The sequence below is a fragment of the Tamandua tetradactyla genome, chromosome 17, assembly GCF_023851605.1.
Source record: "Tamandua tetradactyla isolate mTamTet1 chromosome 17, mTamTet1.pri, whole genome shotgun sequence".
NCBI lineage: Eukaryota > Metazoa > Chordata > Mammalia > Pilosa > Myrmecophagidae > Tamandua > Tamandua tetradactyla.
The window spans coordinates 38,595,285-38,609,216 of NC_135343.1; the positions used below are offsets into that span (position 1 = coordinate 38,595,285).

Here is a 13,932-nt window from a genome sequence, read left to right on the forward strand (position 1 = left end):
CTCAGGAAAGTTTAAGTTTAAACTGAAATAAATTCAGCCACTCAAACTGCGGACGGGAGGAGAATTGGATACTGCCTCTCTTGTCCTCTTAAATAAAATAACCTCATTATATATCTACATAAGTTTAATGACAAAAATGAAAAAAGGTCAGATTTTTAAATCTTCATAACATGTATAAAGCCTCTATGGAAGTTTTGGCACATATACAACTTGACATTAACTTAAAACCCAAGAAAGGCTTTTGAAACTACCTTTTTAAATGAGATGCATGGAGATAAAAAAGAGTTACAAATGTTGTTTATGTTAATAATATTGCTAAATTAAGAACTAGTCTTTAACATTTTTGGTTTTAATTTCTATCATGAAAAATATTAATAGCTACTCCACCACTACAAAACAAAAATTTATCTGGGGTCCTCAGTAATTTTTTAGAGTACAGAGGGATCCTGAGGCCAAAAAAAAGAGAGAGAGAGAGAGAGAGAACCACTGTTATACCAAACTCTGTGTACAAGTTTACACCTCTAGGACAGGGCTCTAAATGTAGAACAGCCAGGTAAAAGGGTATGCACATTTAAAGTTAATATCCTGCCAATTTGGTTTTCAAAGAGCTTTGTCAGCTGAAACTCCCACCAAATGTGTGCGAGAATGCCCACTGACCGGCACAAGGATGCTAGAATTATCAACCTTTTAGATTTTGTGACTGATCTTCATAAGACGGTTTCTCTCACAGGATTTATTAAAGAGTAAACTTCTCCAATCCATCTCAAATAAGATTCGATTCAGAAAATTTTAGCTTCCATATAGTTGCTCAGGAAAACCAGTTGTTAACAATTTTGCAAAGAATTATTTTCCAAATAACTACTTGTGAAAGGCTGTCTGGAACACAGGACTTTCCCACAGAAACAGTGGCAGTTAACTTCGTAGGCCTTACTGTGTCATACGGTAAAAAAGTAAAAGAAAAAAAAAATCGCCAAATTCTAGAACTTTCCTACCTTGGAAAAACCATTGACAACACTGTTTCTATCAGAAAGGGCACTTTGTTACATAGTTGGCATAGCAGGAACTCTGAACTCCACCTTTCTAGAGTGGAGCTCTCTCAACAGTACACTCCACTGGCAGAGCTCCTGTGGGGGCTAATGCTGTCCAGTGGGCAGAGGTCTTGCATTACAGAAGACTGGCGGTCAATGGAGTCACCATGTCTCCAAATGCTTATGTATGTATGTGTGAGAGATTTAAGTATCATGGATCATAGGTGTCCAGAATTTCCCACAGAGTGTGAAAGGGGCAAGGTAAGGGATGGAAAGACACAGAAGCATAATTACAAGTATGTGTGTGTTTTAAGTACTAGTGGATATAAAAGTCCAAAACTGCGACCATTGCATGACATAAAGGTGGTAGGAAGAGGAACAGAAAGATGGAGAAACATTATAGAGTGGAGGACACAAGGTATACTTTTAGGGTAGCCTGACCCATGCACAATAACAACAAATAACAGAAGCTGGTCTACAAGTCCATAGGGGTAGACAGAGGACCAGGAATGCGCTATTATGATGCAGGTTCAGGATAAAGGGACTGGGCTCTGGCTTCACAAGGAAATGCGTTTTAATACCAGCTCTGCCCATGATTATCTATGTGTCCTGGACTAAAGAAGTGGATCACTTCTGGGAGTATTTAATTTCCCCACCTACAAAGTAGAGATAATAGTATCTTCTTCCTCCAGAATGTTTCAGGAATTTAATTGAGGCTACTTACATAAAGGGCCTCAAACAAAATGGTAGAAGTACAATTATTATAATACAAATCAGTGGTAAGATACAAGTTCATAAATGTATTTATAAAATGAAGGGACTGAATTAGACAATCTAAAGGGCCATTTCAAACTGAAATATTCTAGAACAAACACAGAAAAACCAGGGGAAAAATCTAAAAATATAGCTCTATGAGGTAAGATAATTTGCTTATGTGAGGTAATAACAATAAAAACAAGAAAGGAAAAAATCAGAAACAAATTCTATCAGCATTACTATAGAAAAAGAACCCCAGCAAAATAAAAAGGCAAGTTAACAGAGTGTGAAAACATATTTGCAGTCACTATGGCAGATGGCAATGAATATCTTTATTATACAAGAAGGTATACAAATCAAGGAGAAAAATGAGATGCCTAAAGGTAAATATGGAATGGACATTAACAGATAATTCACAGTTACAAATGTTTAATAAATGGAAAAACATTTGATTTCCCACTTAGCTATAATTAACAATAAGATACCACTGCTTATCAAATTGATAAAGATTAAAAAATTTATGACTTTCCATATGTTAAAGGAAATTCTCTTATCTGCTGTAGCAGACCCTTGTCAACACATGTATCAAAGGTCATAAAAATTTGACCCCCAAAATATTCCAAGAAAATAAGAAACATGGAAAACACAGGTATCTATGAAAACACTATTCATAATATTGAAAAGATTATAAAAAAGGGAAGGAATTTCAACATTTGATACTAAGGAAAGGTTAAATAACAGATCATCAACCTATGCTCAGGAACACAAAAAATTTCTTGAGGCTATTAAGGCAAACAAGTGATACAAAAGCATTTAAAAACTGTTATTATAACTATGTAAAAATAAAAAAATACATGCACAAAGGTTAAAAAAAAAAAGAAATATATCAAAGGGCTAAAATATGGTTGTGTTTGTATGACCAACTGTGGGAGAGTTTTGGGGTCAGAATGACAGGGTTTCAAATATTGTTTCCAGGCCCCCAAGTTGGGTCATCAAAGAAAAGTAAGGAATTGTTTTGAATGTTACTTTCTTTAGTTATACAGGCTGCTGTAAGGATACAATGATACACTCTAACTCAAGGGCTAACACTGTGCTTAGCACATAGCAAATGCTAGATAAATGGTAATTATTTTACTTTTCATTGGTAGCGTGGTTACATCAAAACCTGCAAAAATTTATACTGCAAAAATTATATACATGAATGTTTGAATTACTCAATAATTATGTAGGTAATTTCCCAAATAGACACTTCTTAAAATTACCTGTATTCTCTATTTGAAATTTCAGAAATGAATCATGTGTGAAAACAGCATTTCTATTTACCTATACATAACTTTAAAAATTGTTCTGTCATTATTTTGTGATTTTGAAACTATAAAAAATTGTTGCCAAAGAAGATTAATTTGCACACTTAATAGGTAAACCTCAACAGATGCTGCTGCGAAGAGTTTCAAACTTAACTCTGATGTGTTCCTGCACTATCCTTCTTGTGAGATCTGCACAATTTGAATCATCTGTTGGCTTTTAAGTATAAACTTAATGATCAAATGCAGATAGTAGCAATATTACTGCAGGTTTATGACCTCTAATTTATAACAGATTTGGCCATTCAATTTTCCTTCACATCATAGATTCCTTCTTAACAAAGAACTGGACATCAGAGATCCTCCATCAGATTATATATTATGAGCTATATCAGACTCCCTACTCATGTGGGGAAATGATTACTCTCCAAAGTATTTATTTATAAGCACATATAATTATTCATAGCCACTACTTTTTGTGACTTTTCTTTTTCCAAATACGTTTTATTCATTAGCTTATGAAATAAAAGCTACAACGTCTTTTGGATAAACATATAGTTAGACGTGACCAAATGTCAGATGACACCCTACCACTTCTGCATTTTGCTTTTCAATAATCCAAACCTGGATAGCATGCTCCATGAAAAAACTCTACATCTGAACAACTTTGACTTTGCTGCTCAGCCCAGTGTAACTCACAGTAAAGAGCACACTTTTAATTTTGAATGCCTTTGTGCAATGACAGAAAGACATCTTAATTAACCAAAGGAACAAACAAGATAGCTGCATATAGTTCTTCTAAGCATCTGTGCTATAGGATGTGTGGTAAAAAGGGACTTCACTGGAAAGCAAGGTTGCTTTGCAATTTGGCACCAGTTCTAACTTTTGATGCTTTCACAAGAGTTTGAAGTCAGAGAAGAAGAAAATAAACAAAAAAATAAAAACCCAAGGGAAGAGGGCTATAATTTAATGTAAGAAATCAGTTGCTAATTTAACCCACACGTTGTACGTCTGCCATTTACCAGTTTGTCTTTCTGCCGTTCACCATGGATGAGAAAGCCGCTGCGTCCATTGCCTTCGGGGTGCATGACCTTACAGACCCCGACGCGGCTGATCCCGCCTCCTTCCTGTGGGAACCATCCCCCGCTGGAGTCATCTCTGGTCATAACCACAGCCTTGACACGCACAATATAGCTGTCACTAAAACGACAACAAGAAGAATGGGGCATGACAACGGTCTGGTAGCTGCAGAACATGGTTCACAGTGCAAGGTGACAACCGGTCAGCACTTTTCTGGGCTCATCAAAACAATCTGTGCCTGGCAGCAAAATGAAAAGGTAGCCCATCTCAACTCTTCGGGGTTGGGTGATCAAACGCACTTAAACTCAACATAGAACTACATTTTTAAAGGTACCTAGGAATTAAAAAAATATTTGGAAGATGCATGCTAATTTTCTATGTTGAAATTCAGGTCTTCAAGCATAATGTTCTGTTTCTGGATGTAAGAATTAATAATAAAACAAATGAGCTGATCTCTACAATTTGGTATCTGTAAACTGGGAAAGACAAAGCTATTAATTCAAGAGGGTAGTATGGTTTCAACCCTTAAAAACTTAAGCTTACAATGAATTACCATAGCATAACATTTTATAAAGCTAAGCACCTTCTGATTTAGCATAAGAATAATAGTCCACTTTCAAATCACAAATTCATCATGCAATTGTTTATATGGGTTTGAAAATACTTCAATTCAAATACCCTTTACATATTGTGACCTTCTGTTTATGATTTTATTTTTTCTATGTCTAAACTTCAGAGTAAGTTCTCTTGCACATTTGCCAAAATCCTTTTTTCTCCTCAAGAGACCAAATCTTGCTTGCCCCTTATCAGTCTTTCTAAATCCAAAATGTACTTGGATTTTCAATGGGTCTGTTAAATTCTCACTTGTTTTCTTTCTTTGGATGTAATTCATTTTTCAACATATATTCAAATATATATTCATGTCTTCTCTATGCCAGATACTGGGAACACTAAGACACAGAGTAACACAGAACCCCCTCTATTCCTTGGGCTTCAGGGAAGACCTCCCACCAGCTCCTCCTTAGGGCCTGCCCACCCTAATCTGCCAAGGCATCATCCAAACAATCCCATTATGCCCCACATCCCTGCTCACCTCATTTACAAGAAACCAAAGCCACCCAGATTTTCCATTATCCCTTAGAGCTGACCCTGCTGTGACTCAGCTTCCCTCCCATTGTGCCCAGTGGAACTCAAGATCCAGCACACCCCTTACTTCCTCATCCTCTCCTCTGACCATTCCTTTCACTTTCTTAATCTAAACGAACACTTGTGCACTCTGTGGCACCTCACAGGAGGCTGTTTTCTCTCCTTCATCCTCCCCCTGAGCCTACACATAGTGGAGGGCACTCACCATGACTGCAGACTACATTCTTTCCCTCCAGCTCCTCTGATGCCCCTACACCCAACCACGCTGCCCCTACCCTCCTTTGTTTCAATCTTCTACCAACCTCTGGGTCACTCCTCCTCATTCCTTGAAGAGCTTAGCAACCCAGGTGACTGTCTGCCTCTGTCCCCGTTATGGTTCTTGGTAATTAAGGAGATCTCTCCAATTCCTTGGCCTGGCAGTTCCTGGAAATCTCCTCCAATGACCGTCACCCATGCACAGGGTTATTATACAACAACCTTGTCATTATGAAAATCTGTACCACCTTTATAAGCTTGAGTTTAAGCATCTGCTTTCCAATCACCACCTCCTAACTTTGTAGTTCATTCCACTCAGACTCCAAAAAATCTTTAGCTCTCCTTGGGCCAACAATCTATTGTGTCAACCACCTCTGCCTTGTTCCCATCACCCCTCATGTTCTCCCTTGATTCTCTACTTAACATACATTTCATGGTCTATCACAACAGTCCAGCACAACCTTAATTCCTTTGTCTTCTCTTTCTTCATTGTAACTGCCCAGCAAAATCCCCAATCCTACAATTTACTTACTCCATGCCCCTACGTAGGCGGTTGAACATGGTTAGAGGGAAACAAACAAACAAAAAAAACTCTATTACGCACACAGGTCTCAGTTTAAAGTCATAGCCACTAACTTAAAATGGGCCCTTAAATGCTGTTCAGCATCCTGATACATTTCCCTGGTCCATCCTAAAGACTATTTCACATGTCCTCCCATTTCTTCCCTATTGGATGACAGATGAACCAGCTTTAATTTCATTGAGAAAACAGACACAATTGGAAGAGAATTTGCACCTGTGCCCACCACCAGGCCTCCTACTCTGTACCAATCCTCTACCTTTTCTTCTGTAACTGTAGATAAACCACCCATGATCCAAGCTAAGGCCAATTCTTCCAGTCAGATACCTTCTATCTGCTAGCAGATGCCCAATTCACATTTATAACCCAGACCTCTTACCCAAGTTCCAGACCAGTAAAATCAACTAACTATGTGATTTCTTTGCTTGGGTTGTCTAACAGGCATCGCAATCAACATGCTTCAGGTTGAACTCTGCTTTTTTTTTTTTTTTCTGGTGCGTGGCCCAGGAATTGAACCCAGGTCTCCTGCATGGAAGATGAGCTGAACCACCTGTCAGACTGAACTCTTGATACCCAAACCCTCCCCATCTTATTGGCCCTCCCTTCAAAATACAGCCAGAATTCACTTTGGCCACCTCTATCGACGCTGCCCTCATCCTAGCTGCTTACTCTTTCACCTTGATTATTGTATTAGTCTCCTAACTAACCTTACTTCCACACTTGTCCAACCTTCCAAAAAAAGAGACAGGTTAAGTCTCTCAGGATTGTGATGCTCCATTCAAACAACCCCTGCAGTGGTATCCTATATTACTCTAAGTGGAATCTGGCTTTTATCCTACTACTTTCCTCCATGTTCAATCAATCCATGCAGTCCCATCAGTCTCCTTGATGGTCTTCCACACTAAGCACACTCCTACCTGCCTCAGGGCCTTTCCACTTGCTATTCCCTCTACTTAGAATGCCTTTCCCTGCTCTTCTCCCAGGTCCTCACTAGGCCCATTAACTTATTCATTCAGGTCTCTGCTCAAGGTTATTTCATCAGAGAAGACTTCCCCGTCCACTTCATATACTCCATCCCGTTTATATCTTCTTCCACTGCTTTTTTTCCCACATGCTAATCAACACCTGCCTTAGCACATATTTGCCTTCTTTCCCGAACTAGAATGTAAACTGCACAAGAGTGACTTTGCCTTTTTTGTTCACTATTAAATACAAGAATGGTGTCTTGTATTTTAACAGTTTGTGGAATGAATCAGGTTATACAGACAACATAAACAGGTTTGTAAAAAATGATCTGTAGCTAATTGAATCCCTGAGAAAATATAAACTGTCAACAGTGATTTGCTTATAAATCACAATAACTTAGTTGGGATAAAGGTAGAGATCTTTTCATTATTAGGAACATTCAATAAAATCACAGGTTACACATGTAGTTGCTTTATATCACTAATCTGCTCATCTCAGGACTCAAAATGCATATTCCTTTAAATCCCAGAAATTAATTAAAAACAATTTATAACACGTGTTTAGATTAGTTGCATATAAACAATTTTGGAAGATATCCATATGTTTTTTTCCCTCTATATACACCATTTATTCCAGAAAAGCTAAGTTCTCAGATACATAATTCTCCAGTATGAAACACAGCTTTCCTAAATCTTCTATGAGTACGCAACAGGTTCAACTCAACAGGAAACCGCTGAGGTGAAGAATTGAAACTCTACACACCTCTTGTTAAAACATGTTTCTACTTTTTTTGTGCTGTAGCTGTATGCCACTCTGTCTTCCTTTGAGGGGATTATGTAAACATGAAAAAGGGAAGTGTGCGTTACTTATGCTAGTGCCACAGACAATTGACAGTTTCCCTAATCCTTCCCCATTCCATCTTCCAATTTAGGACCAACTGGAGAAAACCAAAAATGCTCCCCCAAGTAATCACAGAGCATTCTTCCTTCAGTTAGCCCATCTCCAGCCTCTCCATGCCAACAGCTTCTAAGGAGGGCGCACCTGAATGAACTCTTCCCTTTTCCCACTGTAAAGCTTTCCCACTCTTCTCTCTTCTTCCTGTCTTTGGGTCTCTGCCAAGTACAAAGTATGGTGGCTGATTCCCTCACTATAGTAAGCTCTGAATCAATGGCCTTTTGCTTGGTCTCATTTGGGTGCTCTTTGTTTATTCCCAAAGACGATTTCCAAAAAAGTACTAATTTATTAGAGATTAAAAACAAACAAACAAAAAACCTCTGCCTGCCTTCCAGACTACAGGGGCTGCTTTCACTGTGGCCTCTACTTGCAGTCTGCATCATCTTCCTGCTTTGATTCCTCACCCCCTTTTCATGGTTGGGGGTAGGCGATGGGGATGGATGCCTATGCAGAAGCACCCCCTCCCCCTCTTCTGACAACAACCCGCCAGCCAGCATTAACAGAGGCATCTGGCTATTTAAAACAAGGCAGGGGGATAAAGTGTTGCACTAAAAGCTGAGAAGGATGCCTGGATAATCCAGCTGCATGGCCACATGCCAACTGCTTCCTATCTGAGGTGCATTTATGTTACTTAGCCACTTAATCCCACCCAGAACAGAAATGACAAGGAACTGTGCTACTAAAAAGGTATAAGGGAGGAAACTCCTTTCCCACCTTCCCTTCCCCACTTTCTGGAAAGAAACAGCATCTGTTTAAAGCAGATGTGGAGTTTGCTTGGGAGGGATGGAGAAGGAATGGCAAGGGCAGATTAGTTTTTAATTTGCACAAGGAAAATGCTGCTGGTATGTCTTTGAAAAATAATAATGTTATCACTGCACTTCAAATAACAACAAACATTTTTTAAAAGAGGAAAAAGAAAAAAGCTTCAGAAAGCAGTTAGTGCTGCATCAGAATAACTGATTTAGACATGTGAAGTTCTAGACATGGGTCTAAAAACAAATGAATGGAGTCCGTGGGAAACCAAAATGGCGAAGGGCTGTACTGAAGTGGGGTGTGTTTGAGGCCGGTGTAAGAACGCCTACTGTACCCCAACCCTCACCCCCAGGACCTTGGCTTGTGCGTGCGTATGTGCGGGGTGCCCGGTGGGGTGGGTACCTAGTAAGTGCTCGGACTCGCAGGAGGAGTGCCCAGGGGAACGTGATTGGTTGTTTTTTTCCTGTATGAAGCGGTTGGTACCACTGAAGTGACCAAATGAGGATGGACATAAAACCAAAAAGCCAGCATGTATTTGAAGAGGGTCAGGATGTCCTAGCTAGATGGTCAGATGGCTTGTTTTATCTTGGAACTATCAAAAAGATAAACATATTGAAACAGAGCTGCTTCATCGTATTTGAAGATAGTTCTAAATCCTGGGTTCTCTGGAAGGACATTCAAACAGGAGCCACTGGAAGTGGGGAAATGGTCTGTACAATATGTCAGGAAGAGTATTCAGAAGCTCCCAATGAAATGGTTATATGTGATAAGTGTGGCCAAGGATACGATCAGTTGTGTCACACACCTCATATTGATTCCAGTGTGATTGATTCAGATGAAAAATGGCTCTGTCGGCAGTGTGTTTTTGCAACAACAACAAAGAGGGGTGGTGAGCTTAAGAAAGGACCAAATGCCAAAGCATTGCAAGTCATGAAGCAGACATTACCCTATAGTGTGGCAGACCTTGAATGGGATGCTGGTCATAAAACCAATGTCCAGCAGTGTTACTGCTATTGTGGAGGGCCTGGAGATTGGTATTTAAAGATGCTGCAGTGCTGTAAATGTAAACAATGGTTTCATGAGGCTTGTGTGCAATGCCTTCAAAAGCCAATGCTGTTTGGAGACAGGTTTTATACATTTATTTGCTCTGTCTGCAGTTCTGGACCAGAATACCTCAAACGTCTACCATTACAGTGGGTAGATATAGCACACCTATGCCTTTACAACCTAAGTGTTATTCACAAGAAGAAATACTTTGATTCTGAACTTGAGCTTATGACATACATTAATGAAAACTGGGATAGATTGCACCCTGGAGAGCTGGCAGACACACCAAAATCTGAAAGATATGAGCATGTTCTGGAGGTATTAAATGATTACAAGACCATGTTTATGTCTGGGAAAGAAATAAAGAAGAAGAAGCATTTGTTTGGGTTGTGAATTCGTGTTCCTCCTGTGCCACCAAACGTGGCTTTCAAAGCAGAGAAAGAACCAGAAGGAACATCCCATGAATTTAAAATTAAAGGCAGAAAGGCATCCAAACCTATATCTGATTCAAGGGAAGTAAGCAATGGCATAGAAAAAAAAGGAAAGAAAAAGTCTGTAGGTTGTCCGCCTGGCCCATATACAAGAAAAATGATTCAAAAAACTGCTGAGACACCTTTGGATAAAGAATCAATTTCAGAGAATCCTACCTTGGATTTGCCTTGTTCTATAGGGAGAACTGAGGGAACTGCACATTCATCCAGTACCTCAGATGTAGATTTCACGGGTGCTTCCAGTATAAAAGAAACTACCTCGTCTAGCATTTCCAGGCATTTTGGATTATCTGACTCCAGAAAAAGAACTCGTACCGGAAGATCTTGGCCTGCTGCAATACCACATTTGCGGAGGAGAAGAGGTCGTCTTCCAAGAAGAGCACTCCAGACTCAGAATTCAGAAATTGTCAAAGATGATGAAGGCAAAGAAGATTATCAATTGGATGAACTCAACACAGAGATTCTGAATAACTTAGCAGATCAAGAGTTACAACTCAATCATTTAAAAAACTCTATTACTAGTTACTTTGGTGCTGCAGGTAGAATAGCATGTGGCGAAAAATACCGAGTTTTGGCTCGTCGGGTGACACTTGATGGAAAGGTGCAGTATCTTGTGGAATGGGAAGGAGCAACTGCATCCTGACTGTAGGACTGAACATTCTGTTCACTGCACTCTCATTTTCTGTAGGTACATTTCAGAACCCTAAAGGATTCTGGCTTTTACTATCTTTCTTAAAAAAAAAAAAAAAAGTCAAAAAAATTCACAAAAGGAGATGATATTAGCCTTAACATGTACCTGTCAATGCTATGGATATTGTCATAAAAAGATATCTTTTAAAAATCAGAACAGAGACTTAATTTTTTAAATCTTAATATTTGTAGAATGTTTCTAGGATAGGATATTAAAAATTATTCAAAACCCCATGCATAGTGTTAGATAATTTTTCTAATTATTCCATTGAGTCATTTTGTGATTAGTGGGTATTAGAGCAAACAGATCATCTAGATAGCACAAGTGTTTGGAGAAACATTGTCTGTTTTGTTACCAAAATGTTGGAAAAAATTTATCTCAATACCTTTTAGATTTCATAAAGTGCAGTGTATATAATGCCTACTGAAAGACTGTAAAATATTGAAGTTTTCTTTCAAACAAAATGTAAAAAATATATTGAGCCTGTAAATTGCTCTGTGACTAGACTTCATTGTCGTCTTAATATATTCTTTGCATGTGCATATATATACACCTATGCAATACAAATTATGGGAATGGGCAGCTTTGGAGTATATATCCCATAATTTTTTTTTCAGGAATAGTTGCAGTATTTACACAGCAGCATTTCTTCTCAGGCTTTTATTGGGTGCTGTTGCTTGCTATGTATGAAGAGAAATGTGTCAAACAAATTTAGTGTGTTCTCATGAAGTGTGTGAACAACGGTATTCATGAGCTTTTAGAATGCTTTCCATTTTTCAGTCCTTGTAACTCAGCTGTTCAGAAACTAAAACAAATTCAAATATGAACATTATCTCCTACCGGAAGTAACATTTTCAAGTTTTCATGACACATTATGATTGTAAATGTCTCTCAGTTTTAACAGTAAGTCTATAGGAGTCCCACAAAGATTCCTGAAATGTCTGTAGTAACTTGTTAGTCATGTTTGAATAAGTGTAGTATGAACAAAGTATTTTATTGCACAGGGTTAACAAACAGTATGTTGCCAGCCAGGGCTACTGCTGTTTTATTACAACATTACCTCTTGTTTTTATAAAATGTAACAAGATTTAAATCGATAATTTTATTTTACATGTAAAAAAACAGTTTCTTTTATCACCAGTTGTCTTCTGTTTCTTTTTGTTTTGTTTGTTTGTCTTCTTTTTTTAGCCAAAGAGTAAACAGAAGAATATTCTTCTTTTGGTGGCTGTTCATTTTACTCTTAAAAATGATTGGTGGATTTTAGCCTAAAAATTGGGAAGTTTGCCACCAGAATGAAAAAATGTAAAGTGTAGTGATTACAGTGTGGTAAAAATGTGGGTTAGTACTTATTTATTCCATTAATTGATTATTTGACTATTTATAAAGAAAGTTGCTTTATTTCTTTAAACATCTTCAAAAGATGACCTTTTCTTATCACATTATAGCCAAAAGAAGCAGAGAACTTCGCTTTCCTGCGTTTGGTTCCTGGTTGACCAGGTATAAATGAGCTTTACAAAAGTGCAAATTAAAAACTGTCACTTCTGTTTACCTCCACCAAAACTTGATTTTTTCCCCTAGCTATTAATTTAAAGTTGCCTTTCCTGCAGCTGCAATATTTTGAATAACACAGAGTTTGTGTTGGTTTTTGAATGTTTGTTTATATCTAGGGGTAATGGAAAATGTAAATCCCGTGTAACCTTATTCACTCCACCTGTATCATATTATTTCATTTTCCCCAAAGTCCTTTAATTCTAACTGAACACCAGCAGTATTTTAGTATTTCTTTCTTTAAGATACTTGGAAGAAGATTTATCAAGCTGAACTGTCTTTAGACGTAATTATTGTGAATGTCTGTTTTATTTTATCATGGTGGTTCACATGGCTCTGATGTTCAGTTTGTATTTTTGGAATTGCTTTACTTAGAATTAAAACAGACCAACATTAAATGTGTGTATTTTTTAAAGAGCTAAAAAAAAAAAAAAAAATGAATGGAGTCCCAGATTCTGAACTCGAGCTAAACTGACCCAAAGAAACATCATCATTACAAATGGTGTCTGACAATCACTACCCAAAGAGTATGATCGGCTTTAGGTACTAGAGGAGTAAAATTGGCTTTTAAAAGTCTAACTGGAAAAAGAAAAAAGAAACAAAATTTGACTGGGGACCTGCCATTTAAATGTGGGGTTCCTTAAGAAAAAAGCTTTGCCTTCCTAACTTGTGGGCTTATCTGTAAAAGAAGAACTTCTTGTCCTTTGATCACCCAACACGTAAAAGAAGTAGGTGATATGCTATGACAGGAGAGGGAACGCACGTAAGGAATAACACAGAAACTAGATTTTCATTAGGGGTGGTTTGAGTCCAAGGTGGCACAGCAAGTTTTATGTCTCAGACTTCCATGCTCTATGTTCTCTCCAGATTTGAGGCAGGCCTGCCTGGGCGCCTGACAGAAGTAAACAAAGGAATTGTACAAAATGGTGAGGAGGTAGCACTGCGTTGGGTCAAGAATGTGTGTTTCACAGGCAGACAGGTCAGAAGGGTCATGACCTTCTCAACAGCTGAAACCTTTCTGAGCTTGGATTTTTGTATTTGCAAACAGATGAGCAGATCTACCTCGCTAGGTTACCCCGACGGTTAAAAACAGTAATAGAGGTTACATGCCTGATAGAGAGAAATTGTGATCAGTCGCAGCCATCGTTATTACTTTTGCTGAATAAATGACTTTGATTACAGACAGGTCCTTTAAATACATACTCCAAGAAGTGGGATTCTAGATTGCCCGCCTTTTTTTTTACTGTCAGAGGGCAGAGTTGCAGGGACGCTGTAGGGCCCTGTAACAGAGGAAATCCAAAACGGACCTCCAGCAATTATCAACAGTAGTCTG

At 38.3% G+C, this 13,932-nt stretch overlaps 1 protein-coding gene and 1 pseudogene across 2 annotated transcripts in view; one reads left to right on the forward strand and one right to left on the reverse strand.

The window, feature by feature from the left end:
* Positions 1–13,932, reverse strand: part of SPRED2 (sprouty related EVH1 domain containing 2) — a 141,156-nt gene that overhangs the window by 29,147 nt on the left and 98,077 nt on the right. For both annotated transcript variants that reach the window (XM_077134407.1, XM_077134406.1), the window contains exon 2: positions 4,111–4,288. In XM_077134407.1, coding sequence (XP_076990522.1) covers positions 4,111–4,288 — 178 coding nt within the window. The remainder of the gene's footprint in view (positions 1–4,110; positions 4,289–13,932) is intronic.
* LOC143660915 (metal-response element-binding transcription factor 2 pseudogene) lies at positions 9,348–11,130 on the forward strand (annotated as a pseudogene).